This window comes from Liolophura sinensis, chromosome 12 (genome assembly GCF_032854445.1).
Source record: "Liolophura sinensis isolate JHLJ2023 chromosome 12, CUHK_Ljap_v2, whole genome shotgun sequence".
Taxonomy (NCBI): domain Eukaryota; kingdom Metazoa; phylum Mollusca; class Polyplacophora; order Chitonida; family Chitonidae; genus Liolophura; species Liolophura sinensis.
The window spans coordinates 26519043-26540609 of NC_088306.1; the positions used below are offsets into that span (position 1 = coordinate 26519043).

The 21567-nt window shown below is 38.0% G+C and overlaps 1 protein-coding gene across 1 annotated transcript; it reads right to left on the reverse strand.

Annotated features, from left to right (window-relative positions):
* Window positions 1-250: 250 nt before the first annotated feature.
* Window positions 251-14389, reverse strand: LOC135479144 (balbiani ring protein 3-like). Its single transcript, XM_064758900.1, has 17 exons — window positions 14253-14389; window positions 11924-12116; window positions 11335-11434; window positions 10514-10617; window positions 9912-10032; window positions 9415-9484; window positions 8526-8729; window positions 7563-7830; window positions 7246-7392; window positions 6665-6739; window positions 5751-5888; window positions 4936-5112; window positions 4087-4209; window positions 3363-3566; window positions 2453-2638; window positions 1954-2070; window positions 251-1492 (listed from the first exon to the last, which is right to left on the reverse strand). The coding sequence occupies exons 1-17, from the start codon at window positions 14262-14264 to the stop codon at window positions 1374-1376; spliced, it is 2358 nt and encodes a 785-aa protein (XP_064614970.1). The 5' UTR covers window positions 14265-14389; the 3' UTR covers window positions 251-1373.
* Window positions 14390-21567: the final 7178 nt, after the last annotated feature.

The window sequence follows — 21567 nt, forward strand, 5'->3', positions numbered from 1 at the left end:
CAAATCTTTACGTAACCGATGAAATCTGACTTCTTGTTACTTTGCTTCAGTTTGTTGTGTTACTTGCTTACCTTGGCATAAAGTGAAAAATGGAGTGATGTTCACAGCTATGTACTAGACGCCATTTGTCTACAATTACTCAGAATGCTGTGTTACCAATTAAGCCGTTTACTATTGCTATATTATATCATCGTCTTGACGACAAATCTAACTTAACGAAGAACACAAGACACGAAACTGATAACTTTTTGCTACCATTTGGTAATTTATTTCATGGTTAAATAGATATCTATACATCGCTGATGAAAAAGAAACGAACAATTCACAGGATGAATAAAACAGGTCATGTTTTCAGTTACCTGATGGATTTTAAATAATTGCTGTCAAAATATGTATGGTAAAATGTATGGGTCTATCACAACAAGCAATATGAATATAAAACAAATAAGATTAGCTATAAAATTACGCTTTCTATTTACAAGTTATATGGACGTATTTAGGTAAAAGCAACAAGTTATAGATTATTTTACACTTGAACAGCAAAGAGTAACGGTTGTCTCACCGGATTACGTAATTTGTTCATAGAAAAAAAAAAGGAAATCACGTGCAAAGCACGCATGGTTGTGAGGAAATTCGTACAGTTGCAAGAGTAGATTGGAAATCAGGCGCCAGTTTAACGAAAAGAAAGTTGCTTTGCTTAAGTGAAAGTGTTTTCTTTCCGCGGCGTTCTACTATACTCATGAAGTGTTTGACTTTATAGAGTGTTTTACCGCAATACACTCCATAATGGACTTACTGAACGTTTGTGAATCCGAACTCCATAATACATGGTCTGTTTTTAACTGCCACAGACATCTTCAAGAGTAGATCAATTCATCGGTAGTTCAACTAATGAACATAGCTTAACGCCGCGTCGACAAAACATTGAAGGCCGTCATGGAGTGTTCGCGGGATGTCGCGGGTATTGCCATATAGCGCTTGTTTAAGATAATCAAAGGATTTTAAAATTCCCAGAAATCATTGGAATTTGTCAAATAAATCTGCGAAAACATCTACGAGTATAGGCATATATCCAACAACCTGCTGAATTCAGTTTAGCCTCGCCTAACGAAAAACTATGTGGAGGATAACAGAGCAGGATAACTTAACGTATAGGGGGATACAGGAGTAAAGTATTGTTGGGTTTCGAAAATATCAGGAATGCATCCTACAGGTAAATTTATACTGTCTGAACAACTTTTATTACATGTTTATTTTAAACATAAAATTAAATATGAAATACAACGATTCGCAATATAAAATTTATACAATAAAACAGAGTCTTAAAAACACCTAGACCAAAATGCCTTCACGAATATGTCGGCTCTCTCGACTTATGTTTTGCAAACTTTGCAAGTTTTCTGACACGCCCTCAGCATGTAGTTGGCGTTAGATGAGCAATGCCCACCCTTGCCCCAAATCGGGCACAGCATGTGGGTGTCTTTGCAGTTAGCTGAAACGAAAAAAAGACAGCGTTACATGTGTGTTTCAAATGTTAAGGCTTATGTTAAATAGCACATTGTTGGACCTGTCTTTTCTGAATATCTTTGCTATCGTGCCATTAGGAATACAGTATTTGTGTATGAATAAATATTGGAAACAATTAGGTATTTTATAAGTGCACCCAGTGCAAAACTTTGAGGAAGGGCGATCTAGTGAGATCTAGTGAGACTTTAAAAAATACTCGCGCCATGGCTAAAAGCGAAGGAGAATGCATTATTACACTTTACTGCAGTTTACGAAATAAATACTGAGTTAGAGGGAGATAACTTAAAGATGTAAGCCATATGATGCAGTATGCATTACCACTAAGTTATGTTCACTTAGACAGCATTCAGTGTTTCCCATTTCCCTACATCAAGAGATGAAATATTAATTATTTTCTGTGAGCAGGCTTTGGTATTATGCCATTACCTTTGCAATTGTCGCACGATTTCCTGCAGTTCGCCAACATATATCCCGCATTGGAGTCACAGTATTTGCTTTCCGCCCACACAGGGCACTTGTCATTGTCATCAACACAACCAACCTCTGCCAAAAAATAAAACACATCCATCTCAATCTTAGCGTCCTATCAGATAAGTGCAAGATCATGTGCACCAATCGTCAAGCACAATGGACGTTCGTGGTCAGAAATCACAAGACCAATTTCCAAAACAAAGTTAAACATGAACTACTAAAGAATTGGCTAAAGTATACCATGTAAGAATTTTGCACGGATTCATGTATAAGGAAAGGCAGCCAACTCTTGTAAATGGTACCAGAAAGATGTGTCGATATGCAGCACCCAGAATCGGTTGTTTTTGTCGACCAGCTGATTCTATAATTCTCTTTACAGGGTAACAATTATATATAAAACATAAACGCCACAGAGTATGTTTTCGTAAATTTTCACGTCATACTGGACGCTGACCTTTATCAACACCCGTGTCTTTCGTTCCGTCTGTACCACCGCCTTTCCCATCATTCCCTCCACTTCCGGAACAGACTTTGCACGAGTGTTTACAGTTGAGCAACATAAAGCTTGGGTTTTTATCACAATGTCCGAAATCAGCCCAAATTTTACAGTCCTTGGCGTTGTGGATATCATAGCAGTCTCCTGAAAAGACAGATAACAGAAAAGAAAGTAATAAATTTGTAAGACATGCGACTTTACCAAACTCAGTAAATGTGTTGATTGCTCTCAGGCAGAGCTAGTCTCGACTGCCACGCATTACCGCGTGTTTTCAGCAGACAGTGTGGTAAAGGGAACTGTGAAAAATGGGAGACATTCAAAGACGACGACCCGTTTACTTAAGTTGTATCTTGGAGTAACAGCTTTATGTTAGTAGTTTCTTCAACTGTCTAGTATATGTGATACTTTTCTCTTCAACCTGGCCGATCCCCTCCACACAAAAATCCGACAGCTGATTTATGAGTTAAATGTTCTTGAACAAGACATACAATGACACCGAAAATGACTGAATAAATATTGTACTTTGTACATTTGCGTTGTTTACACTGTTTTTTTTTATTCGCCCAATTTTTAATTTAAAAACTTCCAAATCACAGGTCGGCACTACATGTAAACAGTTAAGGTTTCTTGATTTGGTTTTCTTCAAATGATCAAACAATGTACATTTCTTTCTGTCATCTCTGCTAACAATTCACATTAGGCGTTATAATTACTTTTTTTAGTAGCTTCATAATTCCAACGTTTTGCCACATTTATTGACACTTTAAAAAAAAAAGCAGAAGTCTAACAAAAGTCTTGTAATTTTACCAAAAAAAAAAAAATAAAGTCCATTTCCGCATAAAGCACATCATCCAGAAAAGATTGTTACCTCCTGACTGGTCTACATCTTTCCCGTCATTTCCACCATTGTCCACTTCCGGTTTGCGTCCGCCATCTTTGTCTTCATCTTTTGGTTGACAGAACCCACATGCTAAAGCACAACCTTGTTTCATAAACTTGACGCTTTTGGTACATTCTCCATCTCTTCTCCATGAATCACATGAGTCATCCCTTTCAAGATTTTTGCATTTACCTGGAACATTAAAATTGTTTACGTCATTATCACTGTGAAATTGACAAAGGTGCATATTTCAACATGCGTTGTTTGAGACTACGGAAACACCGTTTTTGTTTTTTTAAGGAGGGATAATCTCAGGCCTAATAATATATAAATTGCCCACAAAAATGAATTGTGATACATGAAGATGGTATCAAAGGGTGGTGTTAAAAACCATGGCTTCTTCTTTAAATTCGTGGTTTATTCCGTAGCTAGTATAAAGCAATGTTTCACTTACATGCTTTAATAGAACTATTACAAGCGTCACATTATATATTACATTTGTTTTTGATAATAATATTTTGTTCTCTTTTCTAGCTCACTATAACGGGTCTTCTGAGACAATGCTAGACAACAGATCTATCTATGAAGAGTAGATTAGGAAACCATGGCAGCACACAATAAATGACTTATGTATGTAGCTTATCATTCCGTTTTCAAGGCTCTATAACCCATTTACATCAAGGTACGTGTGCAAGAAGGTACGGGTTATTACCGTCATGACATTTCTGGCAGGCTTTCCTGCAGTTAGGTATCATCCAGGTCGGGTTGATCCTACATTCGTCAGTGTTAGCCCATTTCGTACATTCCTTGTCACCGTAGCTGTTCACGCAGGGTTCTGAAAAGAAATTGTCCCAAAGTGAGGTTTCGAATTCAAGAACACAAAGGGTATGTCGACTGTACTGTGAGATGGTCATGCGTTTTCACAACGCGAATCATTATTCCAGTAAATTTTTACTTTATTTCTTTGATTGTTGCTTAACGCTATTTTCAACAGTTATACGATAGCCGTCAGTTTTCTCTGTGAGGGAAACGAGTGAACCGACCGTTGGCAAGTTAGTGGAGAGGTTAACCACGTATGAGGTACGTATATACACACACACACACCATATACGTGGAACACAAGTGATATTCAACGAACGTTAGACTATGCAAATGGTCAGACCAGCATCGATGACCGCTCAATACGTGAAGGCCTCATAAGCAATGAATCCGAGGTAATCTACAAATTTCATATCCAAGGTAGGGTTTGAACCCTCACATCGTCTGTGGTAGCGACTGAAATAGAAGCGCCTCTTTTCCCTAGTCCCTAGTCCGAAAAACAGATTTGAGTTAACACAACAACGGTTAGAATGAGCAGTGTACTGGGTACATCTGTATTTTTGACATACATATAGACATGCGCAGTGGCATGGAATTGTACCTCAGTTATCACCTCTTTCAGCGCATCGATTGTGGCTTAATTTTACACTCGATAATTGTGATTTTTGTTAAAACTATTTATTTCCAGTTCATCTGATTGAACACAAATGCTATACGATTTGGTAAACGTGCTGCTCCATACCTGTATCTTCGTCATCTTTACCCTCCTCCCGATCTACATCCGGTTTGTCTGAAGCCGTGCATACCCGGCATGCCTTTTGACAGTTGCTCTCCATCCATATCCGGTTCACTTGACACTCCCCCTCAACAGCCCACTGGTCACACTTAGCCGTGTCACTGTGACTGTTTCGGCAGTTTGCTACAAGTATGACAAAGGGGATATGTTGAACAATAGGGACCTGACAAAATTTCACTACACGCAAAAATCAAACCATACGAAAATAAATCCCAAGAATTTTAATATCTAGCTTTTTCTTTATTTAACCTGTCAGGCCATAATCAGGCGCATAGCGACAGTCAGTGTGATGAAATGTGGAAATATTTAGAAGAACACATTTTATATGCTTTTAATATTTGGGAAAACAGGAATCATTCTGTCATCATCTTGTAGTCCTGAGTACATGTGCGTGCTAGGTGCGCTTTTGTTCCTTTAATGTCCTGCGCTAAACTTGAAATGAAAGGAAATATCTGGCCTTCTGTGTGCTTCAGAGTTTCGTCGGACTCAAAATAAAAGAACAACAACAGCTATATGATAGACCGCTAAAACTTATACCCTCAACCAGTTTGGACGTGAAAGAGATGCCAGGGCAGACGTATACATCTACAAAAACAACTACTTTAGCGTACGTCTGAATGTGCTCTTCATAACTTTCACTGAAAAACGTTTCTGAAGAAAACCTTTATGCAATATAAGGACTGCCTTCCGCAGGTTAACTGTTTTATAATTTTTTTGTTTTATTTTAAGTTTTTGTTTGTAGTACTTCATGGTTTGCTTACTTTCGGGTTTCTCTGTCCCTTCACAGAAATTACAGGCCTTTTTGCAATGCTTGGTCATCCAGCCAGGATTGGTAGCACAGTCGCCTCGTTTTCGCCACATGGAACATTTGTCGTCAGGAAACTCATTTTTACAGATTTCTGGAAAAGCAAGACCAACAATAATTATCAATAGGATCATTTATTATTTATTTATTTATTTATTTGACTGGTGTTTTATGCCGTACTCAAGAATATTGAACTGATACGATGGCGGCCAGCATTATGGTGGGCGGAAATCGGGCAAAGCCCGGGGGAAACCCTAGACCATCTGCAGGTTGCTCACTTACGGTCGATCAATGGGATTAAATCTTTCCGACTGAAAAGAAATATTGTGTACAACCTTATCTGTAAGTGTCTGTACTTAAGGCAAAGTGCTAACACATAAAGTCTAAGCGTATATTTACCATGCAGAACTTCATAACTCAATTACGGAATAGGTTGCTAGTCAAATTGTAAGTTAACGGTTTGAAGATTTATGAATAATTAAGTCAGACACCTTATAAGTCGTCATTTTGGGATTCACCCAAACGTAGTCCTACGTTTGCTTTTCACGAAGTCAACTGTTCGAGTATAACTTTATTCATTGCCTCGTGGGATTTTTGTAGGCCTAAAAGATTGTTTAGGGGGATCTGTGGCAGAGGTGGTTAGCGTGCCAGGGCGGCGCAGATCCAGTAATATCTGTTCAATAGGGTTATAGTGAGTTCAAGTTCAACTCATACTGGCTTCTTCTCTGGTCGTACGTAGGAGGATCGGCCAGAAACCTGGCTCTGCACTGTTTCCTTTCGTCATATAAGTGCAATATTCTGGAGTACAGCGTACGTCAAATAGATAAATAAAATAAATGATTGGTCGACCAACCAAACTGTCAGACTTACCGACATTCCTCAGTCGGGGCAGTACATCACGGAACAATCCCATAAGTTGCCAGGACCATGTCATAAGGTGGAGGTCTGGAACAATCACGGGATGTACATACATTATCTCCCTTTGTTATACTGGGAAGGACATATCAACATAGAAATCTAACACCATCTAACACATTAAATAAATAAATAAATAAATAAATAAATAAATCAGCCTGTAAAAGAAATTATTCCACATGGTTTGTTCATATGACAAAAACGAGTTCAATCGTATTTGCCCTGTTGTCGGCCGCCTTTGCGAAAGCTATCACAAGAACTACAGAGAATTATATGAAGGAATACAACACTGCTTGGGGAGAATGATTACTTCGCCTGTTCACACAGCCTTCTTAAAAGGCAGTAATACAAACGACCGGCGTATGTATAAAAATAGCTCATAACATAAACGCACCTTAAAAATACAGGTGTAAGCTACAAGCGGTATTTTGTGCGAAATGAAATAGCTGAGGATGTCGCCTGATAGAACACATTTGCTTAGTTTGTTATAGATTAAAAAACATATTCATGGATATAAAAGCCGAATTAATTGTTACCTTTATTTGTCATTTCCTCCTTCACACCACATATGCCACAAGCTTTGGCACAATTTAGTTCCATCCACTCGCGGTTTTTCTCACATTCACCTTGATTAGCCCAGACGGCACAGCGCCAGCTCTCGAATTTATTGGTGCAAGAGTTGTCTGTGGAGGAAAATGTAACACTGATAGATGAAGGGTGCCTCAGACTATATAGGAAGGAAATTGTGTGTCTTTACTTTAAAGATTAAACATTAATTTCAATATCTTGTTTAAGCAATGATTAGAACGACTTTATCATAAGGTCGATGCAGGGGGGAATAACTCAGGCTAACCTTTGTCAGGGCTGTGGCTGTTGTTGGGAGTTGTCTTCACTTGGCAGTCATTCGACCCATCTGGACAGATACAGCGACAGTTCTGATCGACATATCCGCCGCTGGTACACCAGATGTTCTTGGAACAGTGCGACGCGCATTGATACATCAGATTCACAACCTTGACGTCACTGAAGGACAGCTCCTTCCGCCATACCTGACCAATCTCTTTCTCTTTGTCTGGGTATTTAGCTCTGATGGTTTGAGATCTTCCATCACGGGAGAAAGCCTGTATGCGCAAAGGATGAAATTGTAGAAATACAATATGTAGTGTTTCTATATCTATTTGATTGATGTGTAGCAAAACTGTTTCACTTAAACAATGGTGGCCTATTTCATTGGTGGACAAATCCAATGTTTTAGGGGTTGAACCACCGACCTTCGGCAGCAGTGTTTAAAGAGCTGTTGGCAATTCATATTTATTTATTTGGCCGGGATCTATTTCGTGCCCGAGAATATTTCACTTATACGCCGGCAATGGGGTTTATTTGTGGAGGTAACAAGAGAAAAATCAATGCCTTATGCCAGGTGTCAAAGTTGACAAACTTCCTGATTTAAAACTCCAGCCTAAGAAACAAGGATCCAGACAGATATAAGCGACCCAATCTACCAAGAGTCTACAGGCCTAATAATTAATTTATTTGCTCGAGAGCAAAATCATAGGTTACATATGAGTGACCTAGATAAACGACACAACAAGCCTTCGGTTAGCCACAAGGTTGGGATTTGCGAAAACAGTTTAAAAGATTCCAAACTGCTCCTTCCGACTACCTATACAACCCCCATGGAGAAGATGTGGTTACAAGATAAGAAGAAAATGTGAAAACATATTTTTCGAAAAAAGGTCATGTTACTTTAGGCAGACATAACCATAGTAACAATTCTTGTAAGACAACAAGTTTTAAATGTTTGTCAAGGACCTACCGTGATTCCGTAGTGCATGGCGGACGAGTATTCGTACTTCACATTGAACTGGTTGACCTGTTTACTGTTGTATTTGTTGAACCAAATCCGCATGGATGGCTCTACGTTCTGGTAGTTGATCGTGATGTACTCATCTCGTGAGGGAAGCTGGTGCTCATGCACTAAACCCATAGCATGGCCAAGTTCGTGAAGATACAATCCTTTCTGCAAACATATGAAATGATATCAATTTGATTTGAGGATTCCGATTCAGTGAGATCTGCATTTAAACCAGCTACCTCACTGGATATATTTTTATTTCCTTATATCTGATCAGTGTTTTAAGCTGTACTCAAAAATATTTCAGCATACTAGTGGGAGGAAACCCGATAGAACCTGGTGGAAACCCACGACCATTCGTAAGTTGCTGTCAAACCTTCCCACTTACGACCGAAGAGGGAGGTAAAGCTCTTGTGAACCCCCAGCCTCTACAAACTTTTATCGGTTATGCAGATAATAAAAAAATGACCTCTATCGATGACAACATAAAAAGTGGCTTTCATTTTGACTGAAGATACTTCGTCCGTAATAGTAATGTGTCTCTTTGATGTCCAGATTTTTCAGGAGTTAGAGTGCAAATTTGCTCATTTTTGTATTATTTTACCAAACTTACGCCGCAGAGCTCGTTCCTGGGCATAATAAGCAGGAAAAAATTCCAAAATTTTATTTTGACGCCATTACCTTAACTTAATTTATCAAATCACGCTTGCTTCCTGAGTAAAGGATTTCTTATCAATGAAATGACAAACACCAGTAACTGTATTGTTCGATAATAAAGAAGATTTGCATTTTGTGTATGTTTATTCTGAATGAGCAGCTCTATAAAAGAAAATTTGTATGTTAAACTTACCCATCTGCACGAAGGACTCTCCAGGTTCAGAACTTGGATTCCACCAACCATTCCAAGTTCGGAGTTACAACTACAACATACAGACATGCGCGCATTGTCAAAATCCAAGGCTAGGAGTAGGCGTGGTTATCATTTTAGGTACCTTTAGATTCACAGTGTTTTATTTCATTTTCTTACTTTTGGCTCAACGGTAAGTGATCGTACTTGTGATACAGCATCTAATCATTTATATGGTGGTCAGGTTAGTAATTGGAACTTGAACTTCCAACTAACATGATAATAACTTATCAGAAGCCCGAAAACTCTCCGGTGTTTCACAATTTAAAATTCCAACATCAGCAGCCCAATGCCTTGTCGCTTTCGTGAGCTGTCCCATATTGTCGCAAATGCAGAGAGAGTTGCATACAGAAGTTTCCCGTTATGTCACATCTGCGACATTTCATGGCGATGCGACATTAGTGGAGTATAGACTGCTGACTCAGCAGTGCTACACTTACCCATAACCGTTCTGGAATCGGACGACGTTTCTGTCTGTGGACACAGCAGGTCGGAATCGCACGCATGTGTATCTCTCCCATTCAGTCATGGCTCGCTTTATCCAATACTTCTCTTGTTCATCTAGCAATATTAACAGTACAAGAACTTGAAGTTTTTTAAGCTTATTTTCTCTTTGCGATGATCTTGTTATTTTGAATTGTTACCTTGGCTTTCAGACTTTGCACTTGGACTTCCAGCGCCTAGCTTCAGCTGGATCACTTTATTTTCATTTAACTTCCAAAGGTTTGGTCTAATTTAATACAAGTATAAATATTTTGGACAAAGTTGTCCAGCTTGATGTCTGGCATAAGGAAAAATAAATTTTCCTCAATCTGCAACAACAACATACAAATCTGCAAGTCAAGATACCTTGTTTCAGGTTTGTAAATTTTTATTACACAATTCTTAGTGCAAACACGATGCCTTCACAAACCACTGTTGTTTTATTTTTAGAATGCAATCTGGTTGTAGGAATGAACGACGGCGTGGGAAATGAATGACACATACATTTTGTTCATCCTCACAGATATTGGTCTTAGTAGTAAAATAGGGTGAAACTTACTGTACTGCCCTCTAGCGACAGTGTAAGGTACAGTGGCGTCTGGCCATCTTAATGTCACGTCACGGACTGCCTTCCTCTTTTTCCGGTTTGGCGCGTGCATTTCACTGTAACAGTTCATCATTCACGGCGTTTATCACATTTATTGCTATGTGCATAATCCACGAATATAACTAGGGCACGTAGCAAAAGCGGAATTCTGTAGAAATTTAAAACTGTTTCCTGTAACTGCTGTATTTATTACGGTACTTATAATCAGGCAAAAGGCAGTCCAGGCCGGTACATATATTATTATTATATTATTTATATATACATTAAAAAAATTGTACATATATGTAGACGTCAACCGATACAGAAACATAAAACTACTACGAAAGGAGAGGCCACTTTAATGTCTAGACATTCCAAGGGAGGTAAGCGATGTACAATTTTCTAATAATGGCATCAATGGTTCATGGTTTTTGTTAAGATTTATTTATTTATTTGATTGGTGTTTTACCCCGTACTCAAGAATATTTCAGTTATACGACGGCGGCCAACATTATGGTGGAAGGAAACCGGGCAGAGCCCGGGGGAAACACATGACCATCCGCAGGTTGCTGCAGACCTTCCCACTTACGGCCGGAGAGGAAGCCAGCATGAGCTGGACTTGAACTCAGAGCGACCGCATTGGTGAGTTTTTGTTAAGAACAGTACTTGATTTAGAAAATAGCAGTCCATAGAGCTTGTCACCTACTGGACAAAAAGTATTCTCAATGATCTGAAACCGACGTGATTAAGGGGATTAAGGTACAGTAACATAGATGATCAAAGACTAGACTAACCTGGAGGGAAATTCGTACAAATTATAGAACTGTTCATCTGTTAACATCATATCCAATTCAGCCAAAATCTTCCCGTCTTGAAGCATAAGACCTTGTGCAGCTGACGTTGAGAGATAGCAAAAATCATATATTCGTCCAATGAGACAAATTTTCTTTCTGGTGGGAATTTTCATGGGATGAACAGAGACAAATTGTATTCTGCTACAAAATCGAACGTACACAGAACAGTACACAAGAAACATATTGTGTTAAGTTTAACAGGAAGTCTGTTGTTTGAATGATACTAGAATGTATTCTGGTGTTATAACCTAATATTTTGTCACATTGAATATAGTATCACGTTTGTCTAATATAATTTTTATGTTGAATTAATGGAATATGTGTGTTATATATAACACTAATAAGGCTAACTCTTCATTTTATTACAAAAGACTTAGACAACTCAAAGTACTGACATAAAAATTTTCAGGAAAAATGATTGTTTGATCGCATTAAACTGTTCTTAACTTGCGGTTAAGTCTGATTTAAGTGTAAGCCAGCTTTCTGGCAAATGTGGCACAGAAGATATATTTCGTTTACAGATATCTACCATTTATTCCTCCCATGCTCTTCAGGATCAGCTGGTCTATAGTCATATTGGTATAGGGCTCTTGTCCTCGAAGGCCAAATGGCGCAGGTGCAGGCTGACGTAATGGCGGTGGAATGGCGTCATGATCACTTCCCGTCAAGGCGTGTCCGCCGCAGACAAAGATGGCGCATAATGCCGTGAGGCAGCCAATATTCTGCAATTACAAAAGTTGGTATACCTATATACCATCACACGCTGATTTACATATAGATTCAAATGGAATTTCATTCAAACACCTCAGTGACGCTGGAATATGATTTTAACACTTCACTGAAGTCCATATTCACAGCCACTCCATACTGTATTCATGTAAATGTGATGATGAAAGTCGTGTTGGGAATGTTGTATCAACTTCCCCAAACTTTTTAAAAGGTAAATCATGTTCATGTCTGTAGCATGTTTACAGTCATAGCGCCAGGTGGACAAACCTTTGCTATATACATCAATATATGTAGTCCTGAGCAAAAAAGGAAAAACAGATGAAATCGTTTAATAATTACAAAATTTAAATTCCAAAATTCGAATATTAACTAAGCATAAGTCAGAACCACTGAAGGTATAGAATGTGTTAATGTCAGCGAATGTGTCTTCTTTTAAGTAAGCATTTAAAGAAAAATTCTTTTCCATGTGGAACCTTTTACACAGTGTTTTAGTCACGCCTTTATCCGATAGTTTTACCCCTACCCTCCCCCTTATATATAACAGCACTTTGACGTATCCAAACTTTTACGTTGTTTGGTATATCTAGTGTATACATAATGCAAACGATCTGCTATATACAAATGGCAGCAGTTTTCCCCTCCTAAGGTAAACAGTGACGTTGTACCGCACTGCCGGACGTGGTCAGACTGGGGTGCCGTACACATATAATTCACAACGGAACATGTGATCATAATGGGCTGCCATACATATTCCCAATCTCGTGTCAATTAATCACATATCCGAAGTCAAATAAAATAAACTCGTTAACATGGCCTTCCAATCAGGAAGTAAGCATGAATCACTGGCGAAACAAGATTAAGGCTTACTTTAATTTGTACATGCAGGGTAAAGGAATTAAAAATAGGCCTTCTCGGGTCTGCGAAGGATCTGTCGGTTTAATTATCCCTGCTGCGAGAACCACTTAAGGCGGATATCCGCTCTGACTTAGCCAGTTAACCCGTTAGACCCAGTCGCATATCAGTAGATCCAGTAGTATATATATATATATATATATATATATATATATATATATATATATATATAAACCAAAATCTTACATGTAAATCACTTCAAAGTGAAGGATGCACTGGTAAGCCTTGCTCTGCAGAGACAAACTGAAATGTTTAACTGTTATGATTGTACAAGACATGAAATGTCTGCTAAACTAAGATAGCCTCTTTGTTCTAAATGACGGATCTATGATTCGTGCCTGTTCGATGCCAGCTAGCGCGAAAGCTTTCTTTTCTGTGTTTTGATACATGGTGCAACGCAAAATCTGAAACTTCACTTTTAGCCTTATTTATTCCAGGGTATTCGCTGATATTTCCAGTGTCTCCTATTTATTATACTCATATTTGCTAATTTTTCCAGTCACATAAAGAATGTTAGACCAGCGTCGTACAAGAGAACTATTCTTGAGTTCGGCGTATAACACGAATCAGGTAAATGAATAATAAAGAATGTAAGCGGAATTTAGTATTAAAGTTTGACCTTTCATACAGCTATATGTAGGCATATAGTGAGTAGATTTTTAAAGTAACCGGAAATGACGGAATAACTCACAGCTCTCTACCAGGTGACTGGCATATATGGCCTAATTATAAGCCGCAGCCAAGCCAACGAGAATTGCATTCGAGCTTGCGACCTAACTGGTCAGATATCAATAAGCTGAGAACAGAACAACACTTTTGTCGGCAGTATTCCAAGAGTGATAGATAAGATAAAAGAGATATATTATCGACAGTTCAGCACAGACAGCAAAAAGAGACTACATAAATCCGACTGTGGCAGACTACTATCCAATTTGGCCGAAGATAAGCAAATCCCCAAGTCACAAGAGCACAACAACGGGCTAACATATCGTGACAGTATTTAATTTAACATTATCACTTTCAAATACATAAATTTAAGCTTAAAAAAGTATCAGCCTCTCTCTCCTATGACAAAACATACTGTTTCGGAATCGCAAGCAGTAAAGAGTTAAGATTCAATATAACTGCATGTCCCTCATCATTAGACAAGTGTTTAACCGAGCATTTGCACACGAACTATTTGATGGTTGCAATACTCAAAATGTTTACATCCTTACCTCATTAAACATGTTGATTTCCAGGCCGTCTTTATCCACAGATACAAATCGGCTCTACTACATATGCCGTGTTTCGGTTGTCATCGATTTTTTTGACAGCCCATGGAGATGCGCCCTATTTATACGGTGACTTCCATGCCCGATGACAACACCAGTCAGAGACTAATCGCCGGAAATGGATCCATACCGCGACGTCCGTCCCAAACTACAGTCTGTGCCACAAGTCTAGCTTGTGTCGAATTTTCCATCACAGTGTAGACTTGCTAATGCTTAAGTGTCGCATATGTTCCGGTCTTTTCATTATAAAAAAAAGGAAACAGGGCATTAAGAAAATAAAAAATAGCCAAACAAATTAAAAATATCTATGGACTGGGTTGCCTAAGGAAGTTCAGCACTACCTGTGGATAGTGTGTCAGTTTACACGCCCCAGGCATTAAACAAATCCTTAATTAGAATTGTAATTAGAATTTAATTACAATGTTTGCTTTCTTGCTTAGTCTATCCGATGATACAGTAAATGTTTGCAAATGTCGCTCTTCATGTTGTTATTGTGGTTATTATTATTATTCTGATTTCGGTGTTTAATTGCCTTCAAACGGTGTACTTATTATTAATGGTATGAGTTAACTATACTCAAACCCAATTCAACGAAAAACACATTGTCAACTTAAACGGAAAAAACCCCAACCCATAGTGTGATATTCTATCGTATTATTCGTTGCACACATCAAGCAAATCCGAGAGTTTCCTGTTGCATTGTACACCATTCTCGCCTTAATCATGTTAATTGTGTTTTCATTTGTACAGCACAATTTTTGTAAATATTTATCTGATAGTTTGTCATTTGTCACCAAAATGTGTATATTAGGATTTTTAGTCAGGATTGCACACATTATAGTTGTGTTTCGTTTTCCCTTGTATTTGTGAAAAATACATGTATTCTCTGAGGCAATTATACAGCAAACAAAATTTAAAAAACAATGGGATTCAATAAACAAAAAAAAAAAAAAAAAACAGCACAAAAATAAAAAAAAAAACTTTGGTCACACAACTGACTTTCCCAAGGGTCGTTTCACTTCAGATTCAAAGGCTTTTGGCTATTGAAAAAGAGGATGAGTCAGTTTTCATATCCCTAAAACATGACCACACCAAACTGTGAGGCGTATAAATGAAACGGAAGAATGTGAGAAACCCACAGGCCTTTTTCTAAATTTGTCTGTCGCTGAAATGATGGCTCCTTTTAGATCACACCTCAGTTTTCTAAGCATTGTACAGTTTCGCTTGACTCACAAAAGCAAATGAGTAACAGCCGGTTACCGTTTGATAACCTACATGCATTGTTATACTCTGCCTCATCAGTGCTCTCTGTTTAAATACTCATATACATGGGAAATGTTAAACAGAGATTCGTCATAATATGCATGGACAGTCTGTTATTTATATTTCACGACTCTTGATCAACAAACAACACGAATCCATGTACAGATTTATCTTGACATTGGCAGGTGAACACCTCATGTAACATACAGCCAACACCAATCCATATACGGATATATCTGAAATTGGCAAGTGAACACCCCACGTAACATACAGACAACACCAATCCATATACAGATATATCTGACATTGGCAGGTGAACACCCCATGTAACATACAGACAACAAAAATCCATATACAGATATATCTGACATTGGCAGGTGAACACCCCATGTAACATACAAGCAACACCAATCCATATACAGATATATCTGACATTGGCAGGTGAACACCCCATGTAACATACAGACAACACCAATCCATATACAGATATATCTTGACATTGGCAGGTGAACACCCCATGTGACATACAGACAACACCAATCCATATACAGATATATCTGACATTGGCAGGTGAACACCCCATGTGACATACAGACAACACCAATCCATATACAGATATATCTTGACACTGGCAGGTGAACACCCCATGTAACATACAGACAACACCAATCCATATACAGATATATCTTGACACTGGCAGGTGAACACCTCATGTAACATACAGACAACACCAATCCCATATAAAGATATATCTGACATTGGCAGGTGAACACCCCATGTAACATACAGACAACACCAATCCATATACAGATTTATCTGACATTGACGGGTGAACACCTCATGTAACATACAGACAACACCAATCCATATACAGATATGTCGGACATTGGCAGGTGAACACCCCATGTAACATACAAGCAACACAAATCCATATACAGATTTATCTGACATTGGCGGGTGAACATTCCATGTAACATACAGACAACACCAATCCATATACAGATTTATCTTGACATTGGCAGGTGAACACCCCATGTAACATACAGGCAACACCAATCCATATACAGATATATCTGACATTGGCAGGTGAACGCCTCATGTAACATACAGCCAACACGAATCCCATATAAAGATATATCTGACATTGGCAGGTGAACACCCCATGTAACATACAGACAAACGAATCCCATATAAAGATATATCTGACATTGGCAGGTGAACACCTCATGTAACATACAGACAACACAAATCCATATACAGATATATCTGACATTGGCAGGTGAATACCCCATGTAACATACAGACAACACCAATCCCATATACAGATATATCTGACATTGGCAGGTGAACACCCCATGTAACATACAGACAACACCAATCCATATACAGATTTATCTGACATTGGCGGGTGAACACCCCATGTAACATACAGACAACATAAATCCATATAAAGATATATCTGACATTGGCGGGTGAACACCTCATGTAACCTGCAGGTAACGCCTTACTTTTTTAGAAAGTTTAGATGGAACATAGTATTTGTGTGGTTTCCTGAAACGCTTGCAATAATTTGTCATAGTTAAACGTTGATCTGTGAAGCAATTTTCATTTTGATTTTTTAAATAATTACTGCAGTACAGAATGGAAATATAGCTCACTACATTTCAGACGAAAGAGAATGGCTATTATTTATTTTCATTTTTCCATTACATGACGAGGGTCAAGGTTTACGACTGAAGGAAACTGTAGTGTTATGAGTCGATCGCCTTTACCTGACATATGCCCAGATTTTAGGCAACTCAAGTGACTCCATTGCATTCCCAGACGTCTGTACTACCGAGGACCCCTGACACGTCCCAAACTCACACATTCAGGTTATAGAGAACAGTGTTCTTACTTGGTATCAAGATAATAGCATTATATCTGAAAATACTTTCAACTTTTTAACCCTCAGATTTTCATATTTTTTTCAAAGTGTTCAAATATAAACAGCCACAGCTACAGCATAGGGACTGAAACCAGGGCAGCGATGACAGTGTAATAGTCGACAGACTATTGTACATGCAAGTACATCTAACTGGTAAAACAGGCGTCTTGTCAATGTACCTCAGGCTTTTTGGTCCAACTGTTCGTGTAAATGATTAAATATTAACACAAAAACACGCCCTTTAGCAACATGGCTGGAGAAGAATATTTAGGGAATTAGGAGGCGATAACTACTTCATTATACGTCACTGGTCTCGCACAATTTGTTCTCCTAAAAAAGGATGTTCCGATAATGACTCCTCTGCTAAAAAAAACTGAACCATTTACTAAAATCATAGCATCCTCTTGGCTACACTTCGTTTTATCCCGAGCTACTCAGTTTGCTACTTTGTTGAGGTAAAGAAGTCTTACACAAGACTTCTGATGTACAATTTTATAGTTGGTATGTCTAAAGGCATTGACTTATATGCATGTCTGAGAAAGCCTATCTGTCAAGCTTATATTTGGTATGTCTACAGGCATTTACGTATATGCCTATCTGAGAAGGCCTATCTGCCACTTTTATAGTTGATATGTCTACAGGCATTTACTTACAGACCTACCTGAGAAAGCCTGTCTGTCATTGTTATAGTTGTTATGTCTACAGGCATTAACTTACAGGCCTATCTGAGAAGGCCTATGTGACAATTTTACAGTTGGTATGTCTACAGGCATTAACTTACAGGCCTACCTGAGAAAGCCTATCTGTCAAGCTTATATTTGGTATGTCTACAGGCATTTGCGTACAGGCCTATCTGAGAAGGCCTATCTGACAATGTTATAGTTGGCATGTCTACAGGCATTAACTTACAGGCCTATCTGAGAAAGCCTGTCTGTCAATGTTATAGTTGGTATGTCTACAGGCATTTACCTACAGGCCTGCCTGAGAAGGCCTATCTGTCAATGTTATAGTTGTTATGTCTACAGGCATTAACTTACAGGCCTATCTGAGAAGGCCTATGTGACAATTTTACAGTTGGTATGTCTACAGGCATTAACTTACAGGCCTACCTGAGAAAGCCTATCTGTCAAGCTTATATTTGGTATGTCTACAGGCATTTGCGTACAGGCCTATCTGAAAAGGCCTATCTGTCCATTTTATAGTTGGTATGTCTACAGGCATTGACTTATATGCCTGTCTGAGAAGGCCTATCTGTCAATGCTATAGTTGGTATGTCTACAGGCATTTGCGTACAGGCCTATCTGAAAAGGCCTATCTGTCCATTTTATAGTTGGTATGTCTACAGGCATTGACTTATATGCCTGTCTGAGAAGGCCTATCTGTCAATGCTATAGTTGGTATGTCTAAAGGCATTTTCTTACAGGCCTAAGATCTATCTGACAAATTAATAGTTTGTATGTCTAGAGACGTTTATTTGGTATCGTTTCTGAGAATTGTATAGTTGGTATGTCTACAGGCACTTGTTGGCCTATCTGAGAAAGTCTATCTGACAACTTTACACTTGGTATATCTGCAGACGTTTACGTGGTCGCCTATTTGAGAAGGCCTATCTAACTATTTTATAATTGGTATGTCTACAGGCGTTTACTCGAAGCCTATTGGAGAAGACTTAGCTGAGAATTTTATAGTTGGTATGACTACAGGCCTTTACTTACAGGCCTATCTCAGAGGGCCTATCTGTCAATGTTATAGTGGGTATGTAAACAAGCATTTACTTACAGGCCTATCTGCGAAGGCCTATCTGGTAATTTTATAGTTGTTATATCTACAAGCGTTTATTTCTTGACCTGTCGGAGGAGGCTTATCTGGCAATTTTGTAGCTGGAATCTCCACAGGCGTTTACTTGTAGACCTATCTGAGAAGGCCCATCTGACAATTTTATAGTTGGTATGTCTACAGGGGTTTGGCTATTGGCTTACCTGAGAATTGGTGTATACGGTACTTAAAACCCTCCGCTGGCTACATTCATATAGCCCAAATGGCTTCATAGTATATCTGAGGCACTGTTAAACTAAATCTGAAAGTAGAACATGGTCATGGACGTTGACGGAGAATTTCCAGATTTGTCCACTCTCTGTGTTCTTCGCGTCCTGTAGACGACTTAGTACATACACTAGTAACTGATTGCGATTGTCTATATATAACAGGTTAGTAACTTGCAAACGATCGCTGGTTTACCCCGTGCAGTCAGGTTCATTTCTCCCATGAAACTGATCGATATGGTATAAGAGTATGAAATGGGAATATCAAAATCATTTCATTTATATATATATATATATATATATATATATATATATATATATATATATATATATATATATATATATATACGTGTGTGTGTGTGTGTGTGTGTTTCATTTATTTGACTGCAGCAATGAAGAATAGTTAATAGTAATTCACTTATCAAAATACTTTGACACCCATTCTTTCAAAGTCTGTTCATCTGAAGCACAATTCATTTCATACTTTATGCATAATTTAAGTTATATGTAGCAGTTTTTCTATTATGTATGCTTCATAAATGCTTGATATGTTCCACAAATTTACTGATATACCGACTGCTACTGAACACACAAATTATGAGTATGATTTAAATAAAGGACAAGAGAATAAATGGCACTTATTCTACATTTTCTACTGTGGTGTTAAATTTGTTTATTGTCGATCAGGGCCGTTTAAGTCAAATTTATTACATTTTTCGGCAGAAAGAAAAACTGTGTTAAGTCTTCGGAAATTTTCATGGAAAGGCGTTTTGTGGAAACAATGGAGAGTAAATACTTATTTATGAGCAAAGTTTTTTGCACTTATTAGCATTTGATATGAGCCCAATTGTGTTTAATTACAATTTTAGGACAGTTGGACGGGATAATAAGCTTTAAAGTTTGTAAACTCAAATCCGCTTTATTTATTTTTTTGTGGTTTTCTGAGTTCGCTACAAAACTTAAGAAGAAGAAAAAAAAACAGGTCAGGCGTCCACCGTGGGAAATTGAGAATTCTAACTGTATCACTTTTTTCTGGAAATGATCTCATTTACCACATATGCCTGTGACAGTGAACTGCAAGCTCACTAACCAATAAGACTTGTGGAAAGCAATCACAGAGAAATTTCTCAGATCAAGCCTTGGTTACAGAACAGAGGTAATTTCAATAAAAAGATTTCGAAATTTTTTGGCTATATAAAAAGTAATTTTCACACGGTTTTAATGTTTTGTGTTTAATGTTTTATGCAAACAAAAAGTGCAATAAAAAAAGGATGGTCGCGATGACGACAACGGGATATTCAGATTTTGTGGAGTCATTTTAAATTACCTGTTTTCGACAAGCAGAAAGAACCTAACTGTACAACTCAACACTATATGTTACACGTAAATATAGTTTTTGGCTGGTCATTTGTTAAAAGCAATCCGATGATACTCTGACATTAATAAATGCATGATGGAAAACACTATTATACCACAACAACAACTCACAGAATGACAGATATTGCATGTTGTTTGTAAATTTTCTATGTTTCTGTTATCGCTTAATGTTGTTTTAATATTTCTCATATAATGTTTTTTCTATATTTCTGTCTTCACTTCTTGTTCTCTCTATCTTTCGCTTATTTATCAAAAGTGGTTGATTTATCCATAAACTGAAATACAAAAGCCTACTGACATTCTCCAGAATTTAGCCCAGCATTCTGATCTATTCAGTGTGAATAACAGGGTTGTTTGTACATTCCCATCATAACACTGACCGCTGTATAAGTGAAATAATCTTGAGTTCGGCGTAAAACACCAGACAAATAAATAATTCTGTGTACATTTAACATTTGTAGCACTAAACTGTGAGTGCATGGTTGATATCGGTTGTTAAAATATGGACAATACGTTACAAGCATTTCATATTCACACGATAATGGAAACTAACTGTTAAAATATTATGGTACCTAATATGTGGCCTTTGATAAGAGGAGAACATATACTGTAGATCTTGATACACGCAAAATTGTAAAGATCGATGGGG

Coding starts and splice junctions, on each gene's coding strand:
- LOC135479144 (XM_064758900.1), bottom strand. Junction 7,831..8,525: donor CCATGCACTACGGAATCACG/GTAGGTCCTTGA, acceptor TTGCGCATACAG/GCTTTCTCCCGTGATGGAAG. Junction 4,210..4,935: donor TAAAGATGACGAAGATACAG/GTATGGAGCAGC, acceptor ATTTCTTTTCAG/AACCCTGCGTGAACAGCTAC.